The sequence below is a fragment of the Talaromyces rugulosus genome, chromosome I (assembly GCF_013368755.1).
Source record: "Talaromyces rugulosus chromosome I, complete sequence".
Lineage (NCBI taxonomy): Eukaryota > Fungi > Ascomycota > Eurotiomycetes > Eurotiales > Trichocomaceae > Talaromyces > Talaromyces rugulosus.
Window position 1 is genome coordinate 423,588 of NC_049561.1, and position 18,002 is coordinate 441,589.

General features: G+C 47.9%; 6 protein-coding genes across 6 annotated transcripts; 5 read left to right on the top strand and 1 right to left on the bottom strand.

Annotated features, from left to right (window-relative positions):
* Positions 1 to 93: 93 nt before the first annotated feature.
* On the top strand, positions 94 to 2,242 carry TRUGW13939_00129 (uncharacterized protein; the record flags this gene model as incomplete). Its single annotated transcript, XM_035483344.1, has 2 exons — positions 94 to 1,884; positions 1,946 to 2,242. The coding sequence occupies 2 exons, from the start codon at positions 94 to 96 to the stop codon at positions 2,240 to 2,242; spliced, it is 2,088 nt and encodes a 695-aa protein (XP_035339237.1).
* Positions 2,243 to 4,072: 1,830 nt separating this feature from the next.
* On the top strand, positions 4,073 to 6,110 carry TRUGW13939_00130 (uncharacterized protein; the record flags this gene model as incomplete). Its single annotated transcript, XM_035483345.1, has 7 exons — positions 4,073 to 4,127; positions 4,179 to 4,956; positions 5,014 to 5,104; positions 5,166 to 5,255; positions 5,307 to 5,401; positions 5,461 to 5,763; positions 5,813 to 6,110. 7 exons carry the CDS (start codon positions 4,073 to 4,075, stop codon positions 6,108 to 6,110), a joined length of 1,710 nt encoding a protein of 569 aa, XP_035339238.1.
* A 903-nt stretch (positions 6,111 to 7,013) lies between these two features.
* Positions 7,014 to 7,790, bottom strand: TRUGW13939_00131 (uncharacterized protein; the record flags this gene model as incomplete). Its single annotated transcript, XM_035483346.1, has 3 exons — positions 7,014 to 7,548; positions 7,621 to 7,664; positions 7,728 to 7,790. 3 exons carry the CDS (start codon positions 7,788 to 7,790, stop codon positions 7,014 to 7,016), a joined length of 642 nt encoding a protein of 213 aa, XP_035339239.1.
* A 190-nt stretch (positions 7,791 to 7,980) lies between these two features.
* TRUGW13939_00132 (uncharacterized protein) lies at positions 7,981 to 10,488 on the top strand (the record flags this gene model as incomplete). The annotated part of the gene is made up of 1 exon (XM_035483347.1): positions 7,981 to 10,488. The coding sequence occupies one exon, from the start codon at positions 7,981 to 7,983 to the stop codon at positions 10,486 to 10,488; it is 2,508 nt and encodes an 835-aa protein (XP_035339240.1).
* Positions 10,489 to 11,192: 704 nt separating this feature from the next.
* On the top strand, positions 11,193 to 13,120 carry TRUGW13939_00133 (uncharacterized protein; the record flags this gene model as incomplete). Its single annotated transcript, XM_035483348.1, has 6 exons — positions 11,193 to 11,527; positions 11,587 to 11,788; positions 11,847 to 11,888; positions 11,946 to 12,094; positions 12,153 to 12,617; positions 12,667 to 13,120. 6 exons carry the CDS (start codon positions 11,193 to 11,195, stop codon positions 13,118 to 13,120), a joined length of 1,647 nt encoding a protein of 548 aa, XP_035339241.1.
* A 732-nt stretch (positions 13,121 to 13,852) lies between these two features.
* On the top strand, positions 13,853 to 14,119 carry TRUGW13939_00134 (uncharacterized protein; the record flags this gene model as incomplete). The annotated part of the gene is made up of 1 exon (XM_035483349.1): positions 13,853 to 14,119. One exon carries the CDS (start codon positions 13,853 to 13,855, stop codon positions 14,117 to 14,119), a length of 267 nt encoding a protein of 88 aa, XP_035339242.1.
* Between the last annotated feature and the right edge of the window lie 3,883 nt (positions 14,120 to 18,002).

Sequence of the window (18,002 nt, forward strand, 5' to 3'; positions counted from 1 at the left end):
CTAGTTAGTGTCCGGGCCCGTCAGCTCTCGTGAGCTTTCTTTTGCTAGTTTCTCGCTCGTCCTTGCAATCCTCACGCTGAGAAATCGTCAACCATGGCGCAAATCGACACTCTCGACCTCGTCGTCCTCATCGCGCTTCTGGTGGGAAGCGTTGCCTACTTCACCAAAGGCACCTATTGGGCCGTCGAAAAGGATCCCTACAGCTCCTCCGTCTATGCCTCCGCCAATGGAGCCAAGGCCGGCAAGACAAGGAACATCCTCGAGAAGATGGATGAGAGCGGCAAGAATTGTGTGATCTTCTACGGCTCGCAGACCGGCACTGCCGAGGACTACGCCTCGCGCCTGTCCAAGGAAGGCTCTCAGCGTTTTGGTCTGAAGACTATGGTCGCTGATTTGGAAGAATACGACTATGAAAATCTCGACCAGTTTCCCGAAGACAAGGTCGCTTTTTTCGTTCTGGCAACCTATGGCGAGGGCGAACCAACCGATAATGCTGTGGATTTCTACCAATTCATCACCGGGGACGAGGTCGCGTTCGAAAGCGGTGCTAGTACTGAAGATAAGCCCCTCTCCTCGCTCAAGTACGTCGCTTTCGGTCTCGGAAACAACACCTACGAAAAGTACAACTACATGGTGCGAGAAGTCGATGCTGCTCTGACCAAATTGGGTGCTAAGAGAGTCGGTGTACACGGCGAAGGCGACGACGGCGCCGGAACTATGGAGGAAGACTTCCTCGCCTGGAAAGAGCCCATGTGGGCCGCTCTCGTTGAAAACATGGGCTTGGAGGAGCGTGAAGCCTCCTACGAGCCCGTCTTCTCCGTCACTGAACAGGAAACCCTGACTGCTGAAGATTCCACCGTCTACCTTGGTGAGCCTAACCTCAGCCACCTAGAAAGTGGTGGCAAAGGCCCATACTCTGCGCACAACCCGTACATCGCTCCCGTTTCCGAATCTCGTGAACTTTTTACCGTCAAAAATCGCAACTGCCTACACATGGAAATCGATGTTGCCGGAAGTGGGCTACACTACCAAACCGGTGACCACATCGCAGTTTGGCCCAGCAATGCAGGTGTAGAAGTCGATCGCTTTTTGAGAGTCTTTGGTCTCGATGGGAAGCGCGACACCGTTATCAAGCTCAAAGGCCTCGATGTTACCGCCAAGGTGCCTTTCCCGACCCCCACCACGTACGATGCTGCCATTCGCTACTACATGGAAGTTTCCGGTCCAGTTTCTCGTCAATTTGTCAACACCCTCGCTGCGTTTGCTCCAGATGAGGCTTCCAAGACTGAGTTGGTGCGCCTCGGAAGTGACAAGGACTACTTCCACGAGAAGGTCAGCAACCAGTGCTTCAACATTGCGCAGGCCCTCGAGAGCGTTACCAAAACCCCGTTCACCGCCGTGCCATTTTCATGCTTGGTTGAGGGCATCAACCGTATCCAGCCTCGTTACTACTCTATTTCGTCATCTTCTCTGGTTCAAAAGGACAAGATCAGTATCACCGCCGTCGTCGAGTCCGTGCGCATTCCTGGTGCCACTCACATCGTCAAGGGTGTCACCACGAACTACTTGCTCGCACTCAAACAGAAGCAGCACGGAGACCCTAGCCCAGATCCCCATGGTTTGACCTACTCCATTACTGGCCCCCGAAACAAGTACGACGGCATTCATGTTCCGGTTCACGTCCGTCACTCGAACTTCAAATTGCCATCGGACCCTTCCAAGCCCATTATCATGATCGGGCCCGGTACCGGCGTTGCCCCTTTCCGTGGTTTCGTCCAGGAACGTGCTGCTTTGGCAGCCAAGGGAGAAAAGGTGGGAACTACTGTACTCTTTTTCGGTTGCCGAAACAGCAAGGAGGACTTTTTGTATGAGGATGAGTGGAAGGTAAGTCGAGCCATGTCCTTTTGCTGTATTTCTAATGTGCTAATCATCTGGTTTCCTATAGACCTATCAAGAACAACTCGGCGATTCTTTCAAGCTCTTCACTGCATTTTCCCGTGAAGGTCCTCAAAAGGTCTATGTCCAGCACCGCTTGCGCGAGAACGCAGCCCTGGTCAACGATCTTTTGCAGCAAAAGGCTAATTTCTACGTTTGTGGAGACGCAGCCCACATGGCCCGTGAGGTCAACACTGTTCTTGGCCAGATCGTGGCTGAAAAGCGTGGCATCTCCTCTGAGAAGGCGGAAGACGTTGTCAAACATATGCGGAGCAATGGAACCTACCAAGAAGATGTCTGGTCATAAGGGCCATGATCTGATGTTACGACTCTCGTCTTTGTCCTCTTGAATAGATTTGCTTTCGTTGATATGATAATATTTCTTTTTCCCATACATTTTTAGCTCGAAAACCGTTTTAACGCAGGTCATACAGTTGGGTTTTCCTCGTGCCTTTTTTGGGTTCATTTAATCTACCTTTTGATTTCTTGTCACCGACTTATTATTATCCTACTTTTTTTTCCCTTCCTTATTCCCCCAAATTAATAATAAAGTCGCGCCTTGGAATTGGAACGGCGTCATATCGGTGTCAAGTGTGGTGTCGAGGTGGGTTTTGGAAGAATGTGATTATTGTTCTTATTTAACTTTGTGGGTTATGAGGTGCTTTAGATTGTATAGGCAGGGAAATGATAACTTGTTATTTGTATAGAATTAGAGAGGTAAACTTCAAGCGCGATTAATTTACTAGTGATTAATTACTTTCGGCTTGACAATCGAAATACGAAAAGCTCAATATAACCACACCCCACTACATGTACTTTTTTGAGACAATGTAATTCATAAAATAAGATTGAAACTACGCACCCAAGTGTTGAATAGCAATTTCTCAACTGACTTTTTGGCGGCATCTCTGGTGATCGTGGAATGATTCTGCACTCACGGCGGGGTCTTTCCGAGCATCCAACCGCATCATAATAATTGGGCCAGCGAGACCAACTAAGTATTCAATATTGTTCGGATTTGTTTTCGGTTCTTCAAGTGTTGGTCTATAAAGCTCATCCACGTCCCTAGCCACGGTCAATTTAACGTTCAAGTCTATAGCGTGCATCAATAACACTGAATATCAATTGATATATTGTCAAACGTGAAGATACATAAAATGTCCCCATTATTGGCCGAAGTTGTAGTCAACTTTCTACACTGCATTTATCAAATTCTCCCTGATACAGAAACTCTGCTATTTCCAAGATTCTACTCGACTTCAGATTACTGTTCGTAAACCAATTCTCAAGTTGTGACAATCAATTGATGCGTTTAGGCTTAAACTACAACGTGGTGCTCAGCGGACATTTGCACATATGCAATGCACCATGTCAAAAGTACCGTAACATAAAAGCAGAGACCTATCATTTAACCAATCTGAGTGCTTTGAAATGCGAGAGCTAAATATAAGCTGGTCTAATGTATTTGCATAGCAACCAATGGTGCACTCCAAGATTCAACCATGTATGGCTCAGGATTACCGTTTTTGGAAAAACCCGCGCGGGTCACGAGACCAGGATAGCAGTTGCCTTTTCTTGTCGCAGAAACACTGCAGGGTCGGCTCCTTCCCAACTCGGCCACTGCCACTGCCAGCGCCTCGCCGGGCCATCTTCTTCTTCTTCCCTGCCAGTCCCTCGCTTCTCCCTCTTCCAACCTCATCACAGCTGACATCCATCGTTCATCAAAAGCTCATTACCCATCCCCAGTCATTCTACTGATACTCTTCTACTTGTACTCTTGTTTATCGTTTCTCATTTTCTCGCAACCTGCCCTCGCTATCTCCCCCCGGCCTCTGCTTTTGAGAAGCTGCAGGACGTGCTGTTTGTTTCGTTCCGGGGAACACTGCTTGGGATCCCATCACACTCAGCATCTCTCGCTCGTTTTCTTCGTAAAAGGGTGAGTACTAAGATACTTGTGTCTTCTGAACACCCTGTCTTTGTGTGCTATTCAGTCATATTTCGTCGCTCTCCACCTGCTCCCGATCGTACGATAACACCGTCCCGAGGCTGTACTTGATTCTCTGGCCCCTTTACTGTTATAACCATGGCGGACTCTGGCCTCTGGTACGGTACTAACTCTTCGTGCTACCAGGTCACTATGAATCCAGCGGTCTCAGTCCCAGAAATCCACAAGGATCCCGCATTTGATCCAGGTAAGCCTTCCACCGTTCTCTTTGAGGCCTTCTCCCGCTAATTATGCCCAGGCAAATACGTTCCTCCCAATGGAAAGCTGAATCTCCCTCTACGGCTTCGCCCAAAAACTGAGGATGGAAGTGGATCTTCCTCTCATCATAACCCTGATTTCTCGGCTCTCCCAAGAGAGGTTCTGTACAATACCCCTGTCATGGTAGGCGGCATGAATGCAGTAAACCACTTTGGCCAGCGCCAAGTAACTCCTCCTGGACCGGCCATTCCGGGCATGTCATTGCAATCGTCCGTGCCATCTGGTGTATACTATCCTGGCTTTGTTAATGGTGCCCCTATCACTCCAGTGAATTTTCCTACCTTGCCGTGGGGAGCACATGGTCCTGGAATGAACTCTGCTTCCACTCCTTCTTGGTCCATTGACGACGGCAAGCACGCCCTTCTCGATTATGCCAATCCAACCGGTTGCCATCCTTACACTCCTATGATGGATCGCGGTGCCATGGCGTCTTATCCGATGATGTCTAATATTCATGTGCAACAGCCTTGTCTCCAGTATCAAATGATGAAGACACCTACTGGGTACATTATTCAGGACATGGAGATCCTCACTCAGCAGGACCCCCCAATTCCTCGTGCCATTCCTGCAATGTGGACTAATCAATCCGATCTGACGCTTGCAAAGTGTCTAGAAAACCGCGAGGGCATTACTAACGTCTACATTCGTGGCTTTCCTCCCGAGACCACTGATGACATGCTCCATGCTTACGCATCTCGATTTGGAGAAATTGACCGATGCAAGGCCATCCTAGATCTGGAAACCGGATCTTGCAAAGGGTGAGTTTATACATGATATTTTCTCAGTGTATTCTTGCTGCTGACCTCTACTACCAGCTTCGCATTCGTTCAGTTCTACAACTTTGACTCGTGCGAGAATTGCATTCGTGGCTTTTACTATCTCGGCTACCAAGCTTCCTTCGCTCAGGTCAGTTTGCCCTTCTCGGTTTTGTTTTCCTTCCGTTTAAGTACCGACTGACTGTGGACAGAAGAGCCGAAATTCTCGTCTCAAAGACTTAGAAGACAGGAACTCAACTAACATCTACTGCACCAATGTTCCAATTGACTGGTCTGAAGCCGTAAGTACACAAGTCTTATCTCATCTACGCAGAAGTTTACGTGTACCCCAGGACTTGCGTCGCCATTTTGAACCATACCGTGTCGTGTCCGAGAAGATTAGCCGTGATGAAAAGACCGGTGTTAGCAAGGAAGTTGGATTTGCCCGGTAACGACAAGTTTTGGGGAACGTATACACCTTTTTTATCTGCTGACCAGAGAATTCAGCTTCGAGAGTCGTGAGGTCGCTGAACGAGTCATTGAAGAGTTCCACAACGTAGTCGCTAAGGACGGCAACAAATTGTTGCTTCGCTTCGCCGATACCAAAGCTCAGAAGCTTTTGAAGCAGCAGTCCAATGAACGAAGGGCTTATCGGGCTGGTGAGTACAATTACTCGGTAGAAATTGTCCAGGGTTCGACTCCTTCGCCGGCGACTTCTCGACTTGGGAATGGCCCAGCTTCGCCCATGTCCTTTCAGTCCCCAGCGGCACCTGGTTCAGCATGGACACCAGCTACAACCATCTCTCCTTCGTAAGCACTGTCAACAATGACTGTGTTCAAGTTGTCTAACAAGTCACAGAATTCCGGTGATGAAAAACGGTGGCACCCGCCGCGGAGTTCACGTATTCGGCGCTCGTCCTTTGAATAACGCTGAGAATACCCCAGTAGCTTCACGCGGCCGCGCTGCTTCTGCTAGCGCAACTGTCCTGCCTGAGAACGGCTTGAGTGTGTCACTGTCCAAAACGGTTACTGTTGACATTGGAGCCACGCCTCGTACTCCTACCAAGAAGATGACGGGTACTCGCAAGTCTAGTTCCGTCTCTCCCGTTACTTCTCGGAATGTTATCGAAAAGGTATCGGAGCCTGCTTCCAATTAGGAGCATTCGTCAGTTTCATTCGTGGTCCTTCCTGATGCGAACCATGCTTTCCGGATCGAGTTCGATCCTCCGTTGAGGAAATTCTATACTAGGCTACTGGGATATTCACAGGTATTCTCTCTTCTTACTCCTTCAACTTTGCCATAGCTTGTACTAAATTTGAAATCTGTATTAGACCCGGTCCTTTCTTTTCATTGTTTGAAGGCCATGCGCTTCAAAGTTATATTACTATTTTATTTTCCGTGACACTTATTCGGCATATACATTATGGACGGTCCTCGCCCGTTCTTCGGTTTCGTTTTACTCGCTGTTTTATCCTATACTTTTACAGAGAAATTTCTTCAATCGTGGTTGCTATCGATGCACTCGAGGCATATGGAAACATTGATTTCGTTACAGATGGTATGAGTTATGTGGTCTGAGAGTTTCAACGGTTATATGGAATCATAGGATTAAGCTATGATATAATGTATACATTTCATGAGTTAACAAATGAAGTCATTCAGAATAACTATGCTAGTTGGACTCCAGCTGTAGGCGAATGCATGCGGCAAATATCGAAGTTTGCCAACTTCAAATATTCAATATTCATCTGAGGATTCCAAGTGGACTCCCCCATCTGAAGTGACCATCCGTGCATGCGAGTAAGCTGAGATAACCTTAGCTTCAAATGTTGATTTCGTAGATACCTTGCCAGCCGGTCCGAAAATTAATTCAATGTTGCTATGATAATAATTCCATAGTCCTGGTATGTAGTTGCTCTAGATGTTGGCAGTGAGAATCACTTCCCAGTAAGTCAATTAATTGATTCAAATCAGATTTAACGAGGTAATGACCTGTCAGTCTACCGTAGATACACCTGGCGCTTATGCTTAATAAAAATATAACGGACACCCAAGCAAATTATCCTAAAACTTTCATCTTCTTCTTTTTCTTCCCCCCTTCCTTGTCTTTCTTAGTTCCTTTCTGCCAATCTCTCCAGCTGCCGATTCTCTCATCGCGTGTCTCTTCCCAAGCCTTGTCGGCATCTCGTTTGCGCTTGCGCGCTTCCAGTTCCTCCTCCTCTTTCCGCTGCTCACGGCCTTCCTCCTGCATCCGTGCTTTGGCCTGTCGACGTCTACGCGCTTCCTCATCGAGTAGGACCTCCACTGTCTTCTTCCTCCATTCCACCTTGAATTCCTCCGTCTTGAGTTCGGGTGAATCGAGGGTGTATTTGTGTTCGCGGATCAAAAGCCGCCGCGCGTCGGCGATGCATTCGTCAAGATTCTCTCGCGCCTTCTCCTCTAGCAAAGTCGTCTGTGCCTTTTTCAGCCGATCAAAGGCATCTGGGGCGAGTGGGTTTTTCGTTTTGTCGGGATGGATCAGGAGCGATTTCTTGCGATATTGGAGCTTGATGTCGGAGTCTGGGACACCGGGCTGGAGGTCGAGAACAGCATAGCTATTGTTTTGTTACAGAATGCGTGTCAGTCTACTTCTTAACAATATCCGACTAAGATGGAGAACTCCTCACGCATCTAATGGAAATGCCTTTCGGATCCGATCGATCTCTGCATCCTGAGCGCAAACAACGTCAGTGAAAAGCGTCCGAGAGAGCATAGATACAAACGCGTCACAAACCTTGTTGAACTCGGAGGCTTCTTTCTCCAACGCATTGAGGGCGTCCAGCTCGTCATCAGCCATGTTTGCGGTGTCTTTGTATGGTTGTTGCGGAATTGCAGGTGGGGATGTTGCTCGTCGTCCAGTCGCGATAAGCCGTTTTCTCCGCAGATTTTCCTTATCGACCCGCTGACTCAGCACGCCGCCAGAAAAAAAAAAGACAAGACCAAAAAGAAGCGTTACTACTCACTTCATAAACACAGCGACCACAATCATGGCTCCTACAAAGGGACCTCGACAGGAGCGAAAACCCGTCGACTCGAGCGCACGGAAATTGAAAAAGACGCGAGCGGCAACCGAGCTGACGACAATCACCCAGCGCGTGCAAGAGCTCGATACCAAAGTTCGACTTGAAGCCTTCTCCGACCTCCCTCTCTCCGATCCTACAACGTCTGGATTATCAGCGTCGCACTACAAGACTTTAACTGATATCCAATCCCGTGCGATTCCACATGCACTCAAGGGACGGGATATTTTGGGCGCTGCGAAAACCGGCAGTGGGAAAACATTGGCGTTCTTGATCCCGGTCTTGGAGAACTTGTATCGCAAGAAATGGGCGGAACATGACGGTCTTGGGGCACTGATCCTGTCTCCGACGCGAGAGCTGGCGATTCAGATTTTTGAAGTACTGCGCAAAGTCGGTCGATTCCATGCCTTTTCGGCTGGCTTGGTCATTGGCGGGAAAAGCCTCAAGGAAGAACAGGAACGCCTCGGCCGCATGAACATCCTCGTCTGTACTCCGGGGAGGATGTTGCAGCATCTGGATCAGACGGCAGATTTGGATGTGTATAACTTGCAGATGCTGGTCCTCGACGAGGCAGACCGAATCCTAGATATGGGATTCCAACAGACTGTGGACGCAATTGTCGAACATTTACCACAGACTCGCCAAACGCTGCTCTTCAGTGCGACTCAGACCAAGAAAGTATCTGATCTGGCACGATTGAGTCTTCAGGACCCAGAATACGTCGCAGTGCATGAAGCGGCCAGCAGCGCGACCCCCTCAACTCTTCAGCAACACTACATCGTCACACCTTTGCCAGAAAAGCTTGACACCCTGTACAGTTTCATTCGCAGCAATCTAAAATCCAAGACAATGGTTTTTATGTCATCCGGAAAACAAGTTCGTTTCGTCTACGAATCGCTACGACACCTGCAGCCCGGCATCCCGTTGCTGCATCTACACGGTCGCCAGAAACAAGGAGGACGGTTGGATATTACCACCCGGTTTTCTCAAGCCAAGCATGCGGTGCTCTTCTCGACTGATATTGCCGCTCGCGGGCTGGATTTCCCAGCTGTAGACTGGGTCATTCAGCTGGACTGCCCTGAAGATACGGATACCTACATTCACCGAGTGGGCCGAACGGCTCGCTACGAACGAAACGGACGGGCCGTGCTTTTTCTCGACCCGAGCGAAGAGGCCGGTATGCTCAAGAACTTGGAACAGAAGAAAGTGCCGATTGAACGAATCAATGTGCGGACCAAGAAACAACAGACTGTCAAACACCAGCTGCAGAATATGTGCTTCAAGGATGCGGAACTCAAATATCTGGGCCAAAAGGCTTTTATATCTTACGTCAAGTCAGTCTATGTGCAAAAAGACAAAGAAATCTTCAAGGTTAAGGAGCTTGCTCTGGACGAATTCGCTGCGAGTCTTGGACTTCCAGGAACTCCCCGGATCAAGTTCATCAAAGGTGAAGACAGCAAGATACAAAAGAATCAACCCCGTGCGTTGAGATATATTTCAAGCGACGAATCAGATCAAGAGGAGGATGGCACGAAGAAGACTAAAAAGAAGGAAGTCGTTCGCACCAAATATGACAGGATGTTCGAACGGCGCAACCAGGACGTATTGGCTGACCACTACTCGAAACTCATCAATGATGACGGTACTATGGTGGACCAAGACGGCGGTATCAATGGGGACGCAGATGAGGACGACAACTTCCTGACTGTCAAACGCCGCTTTGATGCTGGTGATCAAGCACTCGGCGACGAAGACTCGGATGTTTCTCTTTCGGCTGATGGGGGTGATGATGAGGAGGAGGAGGAAGCGATAACCAAAGACATCAAAGTGGTCAAAATCTCCGATGCAGCCGAGCCCCTCGTCATTGATTCTAAACGCCGCGAGAAACTCCTCAAGTCTAAGAAGAAATTACTCAAGTACAAGGGACACGGAACCAAAATCGTCTTTGACGAAGAAGGGAACGCCCATAATGCTTACGAATTGGAAGATGAGGACAAATTCCATGCCCATGGTGATGCGGATACTCAACGAGTCAAATTCTTGGAGACAGAAGCTGAGAAGACTCGGTTGGCTGATCTCGAGGACAAGGAAGTTGCGAAGCAGAAAAAGAGGGAAAAGAAGGAAAAGAAGAAGGATAGAGAGCGCGAACTGGCTGAAGAAGAGGCCGAGGATGCCGAACAAGGAGGACGTGTTGCTTTCCTGGCACCGCCGGATGAAGGAGAGTTCGGTGCTGACGCTGCCATGTCGGACTATGAAGATGATCGTTCCGAGCTTGACGAACCAGAGGCGGCTACTAAGAAGAAGAACAAGAAACGGGTCTCGTTCTCTGATGACGATAGCGATGACGATGACGACAAAGCCCGCAAGACCAAGCGCTCCAAGCGTTCTCATAAGACCAGGTCTGCTCCTGATGAGCCTGTCGAGGTCAACACTTTGGAGGACCTGGAGGCATTGGCCACCGGTTTGTTGGGTTAGTGTCTGTACAAGGTTTCGCCTGCTCGCTCTATTGAACCGAGTTGTAGATGCTGCGAAGAAAACATCATGTTACTGTTTATACCACACGTCAGGTTTGCATCTAGAGGAGTTTGTCATATAAAAAAGTCGGTATACTAGCGATTGAAACAATTACCACGCAACATTGATCCGTAGACACAAGTAGAAAGCCATCATAGTAGTCAGCACGTCACTAAAAACATTTTATACATAGCAATGATAACATGATGATTTGCATTGATCCATCTCAGACGTTGAAGTGACAGCTGGACCACGCGCGGGCCACGTGCTGCTAAGCCGCTTTGGGCCACAGCCCACGGTTGGATTTCCCGTTTCGGGCGTAGCAGAGATTTCGATGTAACGAACGGGCCGAGCACGCAATAGCGCCCACGATGTTGTCCGCGCGCTGGAGGAACGACAGGAGAGATGGAGATTTTTCCTCTTCGTGTTTGTTGACTTCCGCAAGTCGACTTGTTTCACCAAAAAGAGAGAGAGAACTTGAACTCTGAGCTTTTGACTGGCCGCTGCGAGGCTTAGCCCTACTGGTTTTCTATATTTCCGGGGTTGCTGCCAACAATTTCTCCACACAGCGGATCGCCTGAGCTAGATCGCGTGTGCATGCATAGCCTATATTCTTATTAACTGGAAAAAGGGTCCTATCATTCAGTAAGAGTGAAAACGGCATCATGTCAAAAGCGGACGGTGAAAAACGCCAGCTCGGCCGCGAGGTCGTGGAAGACTATGGCCATCATCATCTCGCCGACGACAATGTGCAGCATATTGTGGTTGCGGACAAGCTGAGCCGAAAGCTATCGGCTCGTCAAGTTCAGATGATCGCAATTGGTGGCACAATCGGCACTGGGCTGTTTCTGGGCACAGGAAAGTCTCTGTCTACAGGCGGCCCAGCATCGATGCTCATTTCCTACGCGATTGTCGGTGCAATTGTCTTTATCACGATGTTGTCTTTGGGTGAAATGGCAGCATTCGTCCCCGTGGCCGGGTCGTTCTGTACATTTGCTGGGTAGGCGAAATCCGGGATACACTCCTTGCCGGTCATTATCTAACTAATTCCATGGACAGCCGTTTCGTGGACGATGCTTTTGGATTTGCTCTTACCTGGAACTACTGGTTCAACGACGCCGTGTCCACCGCCTCGGATTTGATTGCTCTTCAATTGTTGCTGGAGTACTGGACCGACAATTTTCCAGGCTGGGCCATCTCGTTGATCTTTCTCTTTGTGGTCATAGGACTCAACGTCTTTTCCGTCAAAGCATATGGCGAAGTAAGTTTCTCCGATTACATCCATCCCCAACTAATGATCATGCTAATGATGAGTCCAGGCAGAATATTGGCTCAGCTTGTTGAAAGTTGTTACTATAGTGGTATGTGGCAATTCATCAATTGCAGCTTTGGACACTACCCGTATTAATCACCTTTAGATATTCATTATCATTGGTGTCGCAGTCAATTGTGGCGGAAACACTAACCATCAGTACATCGGCGGCAAAAACTGGCACATTGGTGACGCACCATTTGTCGGAGGCATTGGTGGTTTTGCGTCGGTCTTTGTCACTGCCTCCTTTGCCTAGTATGTTGACATCTGTCCTCTGAATATCACAATAGGAACGTTACTGACCGTGTACCAGCGGAGGCACCGAGTCCATCGCCGTGACTGCAGGAGAAACAAAAGACCCAGCCAGAACCTTGCCAAGAGTGGTGAAGAATGTGTTTTGGCGGATTCTGCTGTTCTATATCCTTTCGGTTCTGATAGTCGGCTTAAACGTACCCTACAACTTCCCCGGTCTAAGCTCCGGTGACACTACCACCAGTCCCTTCACAATCGTTTTCCAACAAGTCGGCAGTTCAGTGGCCGGAAGCTTCATCAACGCGGTGATCATGACAAGCGTGATTTCGGCGAGCAACCATGCTCTCTTTGCTGGATCAAGGTTGTTATACACCCTGGCCATCGAAGGGTACGCGCCTTCGGTGTTTGGAAAGCTGAACCGCTTTCAGGTCCCATGGGTGGCCGTCCTGTCTACGTCCGTTATCAGCGGTCTCTGCTTTGGGGCCAGCTACATCGGCGCTGGCCAGCTTTGGACTTGGCTACAGAAGTACGTGTTTCCCCCATAGATTATTAGGGCGTTACTAACTCTGCCGCAGTATCGTTGGTGTCTCCAATCAGCTCTCGTGGATTTCTATCGGCTTTGCATCTCTTCGTTTCCGCGCCGCTATCAAGAAGCAAGGCCTTGAACACTTGTTGCCTTTCAAAAACTGGACGTATCCGTACGGCCCGATACTTGCTGTTGTCCTCAATATCGTCCTGGTCCTTGTCCAGGGCTGGTCAGCCTTCAGTCCCAGCTTTGCCGCTGTTGACTTTGTCAGTTACTACATCGAGATCCCCGTCATGATCGTCATGTTTATTGCATGGAAACTGTTCAAGCGGACTCACTTCGTCAGACTGGATGAGATGGACTTGGTCTCGGATCGGTATGACGGGGGCTTCACTCCTGACGAGCGAGCCCAGCTCCTCGATGTTGCGCATCGCAGCCCATTTTCACAGGATCAGTCGTGGAAAGGGAGAGCCACTGCTATTGGAACATGGCTTTTCTTTTAGATCTCTTTAGCTTGCTTGTTTACATAGCTGAGTTCTCGGCGTTTGTTTTCCCTTCACAGTAGAGTGTTATGAGAGCGACCGGAAACCTCTGTATATATAATATAATTTCGAATCAATTGATATCATCTAGACGCTGAATATCTCATCCATTTTTCTAGGAAGGCTTTCAATGTTAATATCAATTAATTTCGTAGGAACATACTAGCTGGCGGTTATAGAGACGACCAGACATTTCAACGTTGAATCATTGATATAAACCTGGATACCTCAGGTGCTGATGCCTTGATATCTATCGAGAGACCATCCGACTTATCTCAAAAGCGAACAATGCAGTCAGAACGCGTGTGCTGAGATGTTACCATTCATTTATACAAAGTTACATGTGTCAATTGATGTACCGCGTCCCGCGCCGCCAAAGGGGTTGTCATCCACCTGTTTAGCGAAAGAATAAGCGAACTGGAGCACATTCAATGTTGCCTTGGTTTTTACCGTCTTCTGCAATTACCCCCCTCCCTTTTTACAGTGTTTGCCGAGCTGTGTGTAAATTTAGCGAGCCAGAGACATGACATTCACACCCCAAACTACGTTATATCATCGCTCGGAGAGTGGAACTGAGGCCTTTTTTAAAAATAATTTTAATTCCCGCTACCAACCCAAGGGATTTTTATTCCACATAAATGATACTGCAAGCAGAGAGTGTTCTTACAACTCCTTCATCCCTCCATAAAGCCGATGATTACTTCTGACAAAGACATCCCCAAATTGCTTGGAACGCCAACAAAGCAGGTCGAATGGGCTAAGAAGCCGGTGGCTGAGCACCTATGCAGTACTGCGAAGCGTGTTTACAATCCTCCTATGCAGGGATTGTTTAGCAAGACCCTGTTTATTACCTTGGCAGATGACTGCGAGACGGTCATTCAATTTCGCACTGAAAGGCTCGACATCAATGGGTTTCTTACTGCAAAGGGCGAGTTAAATGCATATGTTCTCGGACGCTAAAGCTCTTGACGAAGAAGAATTGGAGAATGTCGATGTTTGGGCTTACTCCTTTACTCTTTGCCAGGCAAGATGTGACATCAAGGCATCGTTGGAAAGGGCGATGAAGGGCTTATTGCAATTAACACATCTCTCGGCCGTGTGTTTTCAAAGGGCTATCTCGCCGACAATAGTAGGAAGGCTATTAAGAGCAAGATTCTCCCGCATCTTGACGCCATTTCGAGTCGCTGTTAGAAGAAATCGCTCCTTATAAGGCTACTTAGTGGATGGTCTGGCCCAGCTTCCTCTGTGGATCGCCCACTAGGACCTAGATGATATGATCGTGCTTGTTGATGAGGAATATCATGTTTCAGCCTTGATATATTGGTAATTATCTCATCCACGACCCTTTGGAGTTGGTTTTGGCCGAATTCACACTCTTGCTGGAGCGTATAGCGAAGGCGAGGTTTATATGTCCGATGGGTTCGAGACCGCAAAACGAGGATTTTGAAAAGAATTAATCGACGAAATGCCGGAGAGCGTCAGGAGCAAGCTAGAGAATCAAATTAATATAATCCAAGATACAATTATCCTCCGGACCTTGTTGAATTGCTTCTTCTTCTTCGAGGACGGAAATGTGGGCTTCAGCAAAATTGCCTTGAAGGCACTCCCGAAGTTTATGACTTATCGTATTCCTTTGGTTAGAGGATAGGAGAAGCCGTATGAAGACCACTCTGAATAGAAGGTCCTCTCATCTTCAGCTGTCGGGCTGTTCTACATATCAATTGTAGCAAGGACTGGACCATTGACATATATAGCACTGATATAAACCACATCCTGTAACATTGAAGCCAGTGCATATACCAGACTCAAACGGAGCGACCATGTAGAAAAACCATGACACATTAGGTAGGAAAGACTACTATGTACATATATATTGATGTTAGAAAACAGCCATTCTTGTCAAAATTGTATATGCGCACTCACGTACTCGATTTTTTGTTCATCTTCAAGCCAACTGTGTTTAGCATCATTCATGTGATTTCCATGGAGTCTGTACACACTTGGTGTAGATTCAACATTGAATTCTCCGCCTTCTAGTTTTTGCTTAAGGCATATACAAATCTAGCTAGCTATGCGTTTTAGCATTCAACACTAACAACGGTCCTAGCTTGTTTTTTTTTTTTTTATTAAGTGAAAAAGTAACATGCCGAATCTACATAGATTCATACAACATCTCAATCATACACTGACTCCAACACAAACTAACACTTCATGCGGTTTTTTGGAATAAAATGTCGGTAATTATGTAGCAGCCTCAGGCCACCATCGATGTAACTACCGACGGACATAAAATTACAAATAGCAATCGATTGACATATTATTCCGGACTGACCAACAGGAGCGAGATATGGTTTCTTTCCCGATGTTACTTTTGCGCCATCCGATTACTAACGAGGTTATTATCATTCCTTGGCTGCCAGCCCACCCCTGTCACTAATGGATCAATTGAGAACTTGGGAGGGTGGTATTCCCCGAAGATTGACTGAATTTTGGGATAGGATCCCGGCTGGGTGGTACAACATTGGAGCAAAGAACAATAGGCCGAATTAAAAAAAACAAAGAAAAAAAAAACCATTTCAACCCAATCAGAAGACTTGTCTGAACAAAAAAAGAGACAAATAAAATAACAGTACGGAGTAATATTACTAGTCCCGTCAAGAAGCGGCCCCCATTTCCATGACGCGGCAAACGACCATTCACGATTCTACTTATGTCAGACTCCACGAGACTTAAGCACGGAGGCCTGAACTAAGAGAAACCTAATTCAATGTAGATCGCAGCGATATTCCTCTGCGACTTGTCAGTGTCAACGAAGGATTTTAGATTGTTACGGATACGGGGCAATTATTTTGCTGGTGCTCCCGTTCCGTCGATTGACCCATGCTTGGCTCAAGAGAAAACTCAATATGTGATAATTATTATGGTTACCATCGTCCCATGCGAAGGTTGCGATCTGGCCCGCCGTGATCAAATGATTTTAGTGCCAACCGGGATCAAATCCTAGGAGAAATACCAACACAAATTCTCCGTGAAGATCCCTTGTTCGGACTACGGAGTAAATTTAGCTAGTCCGGGCATTTGCTATTAGGTGATGGAGAAGCATATTTGAGAATGCCCTTGAAAGCTGCTGGCAAGCACTTGTTGCACATGGTAATTGATCTAGGCTAGAATCGACTATTGAACAGTTCCCGAGCCAGTAAATCAATAGACAAATGATATGGGAATCTGTTTGTCCTGAATCTCGACTCCCAAGGGCCAAAGTATCCGTGGCTAAATGACCTAGAACCAGTCAGCTAGTTAACAGGGCTACAGCCTACCGGGCTCGCCGTTGTTAGGTTGGTTGCACAGAGGGCGGGACTAGCATTCGATAGACCGGTTTGAAGGATGCAGGGCTCATCCGTCGGTCAGTAGACTTAGCTTGGGAGTACGTAGAAAGAATCTTCCCCCTTTCTTCTTTCTTCTCAAAACGATTCATCATTCCACGCCCTAAGGACGAGGGACCACAGAGACAGGATGCGGGATGATTTTCAGCACGCATCATCGGATCGCCGACACTTGGCCGGAGCGCAATTCCAGGTCAATCGTTGCTTGTCATGTTATCGAAGTCGACCCTCTCGCCTCGCACACTAGAGTGACGTCCCCGCCGACCTGCATGAGTCGTGATCACCTGGTCGGGCTGGCGACTCGCGGACTTCCCCGAAGAGGAAACCAAAATGCTGGCGTCATACCAATTTGGGATACCTGTCCTCATTTGGATTAGGCGGGTGTTTAGCCGGGCAACTTTAGCCGCTTATCCTCCATCAATAATGATCAGCTTTAATTAGCATTAATGTTCACTGGCCGAGGTGACCAGAGAGGACAACAAGCAATTGTCGCCCTGCTATACGGAGTAATAATGCTGCACGGAAGAGAATTTCATGAATCCCAGCAGCCTGGTCGTACGGAGTATACTGGTGTCTCCACTAATACGTGCCTCGTAAAGTTTGGCCGGCGATTTTAGAGCCAACATGCACTGATTCATGAGACCTTGCGACTCGAGCATCGCTCGTTTTTGTTTCTTTCTTTCCTTTTTCTCTTCGGTTTCCGGTGGACATGTTCTATCAAAGTTTAATCTTCGTGATTAACAGTGCATTGTAACATTGGCCCCATTCCCAATGGAGTATGTACGTACCACCCCAAATCGACCCGCTTATGCTGTCTTTCAATGGCGCCCTTGTCGATCATGACGAGCGTATATGTACTGGGGGGGTATTCAATATTGCGTACAGTTGATTTTATTTGCCAGCCATTTCAAAGTATCTGAGCGCGAATAAAGTACGGAGTGTACCTCCGTCAGACGGGGTGGACGTGTCTCATTCATGATTCGACATCGGCAGTGAGGGTTTTGGAAGTCAAAAATGTGGACTCGCCTTGTAACCTAGCCTAGGTGATGATCCGAGGGGTTGTTACTTCTATTTCCGGCGCCGGAATATAAAATAAATCACCGTTCAAGGAACACAAAGTATAATAATATTCCTCGACGGTACGGAGCAGTCAACTATGGAACGGCTTGCGCTAAGTTGACCAGGGTTCCCAGAAAGAGGGAAGCGCCGAGAGTGGAGGATTGGACCATAATTGGATGGGTTCAAGCACTGCAGCGGTAGGGCACCAGTGATCTCCAGCCTCAAGATTTGAAATCTGTCGGTAGGTATTACGACTTATGCGACGTTGATCAATGCGCTTCTCGTGGGCCGTGGCGAATGGGTGGAGCATGCGCGTTCAGTCACCTGATTCTGCCTGCAGCACTCATCGAGTCCTTGTGTGTATGCGCTCTAACCTTGATTCAGCCATCTGTGAGTGCGAA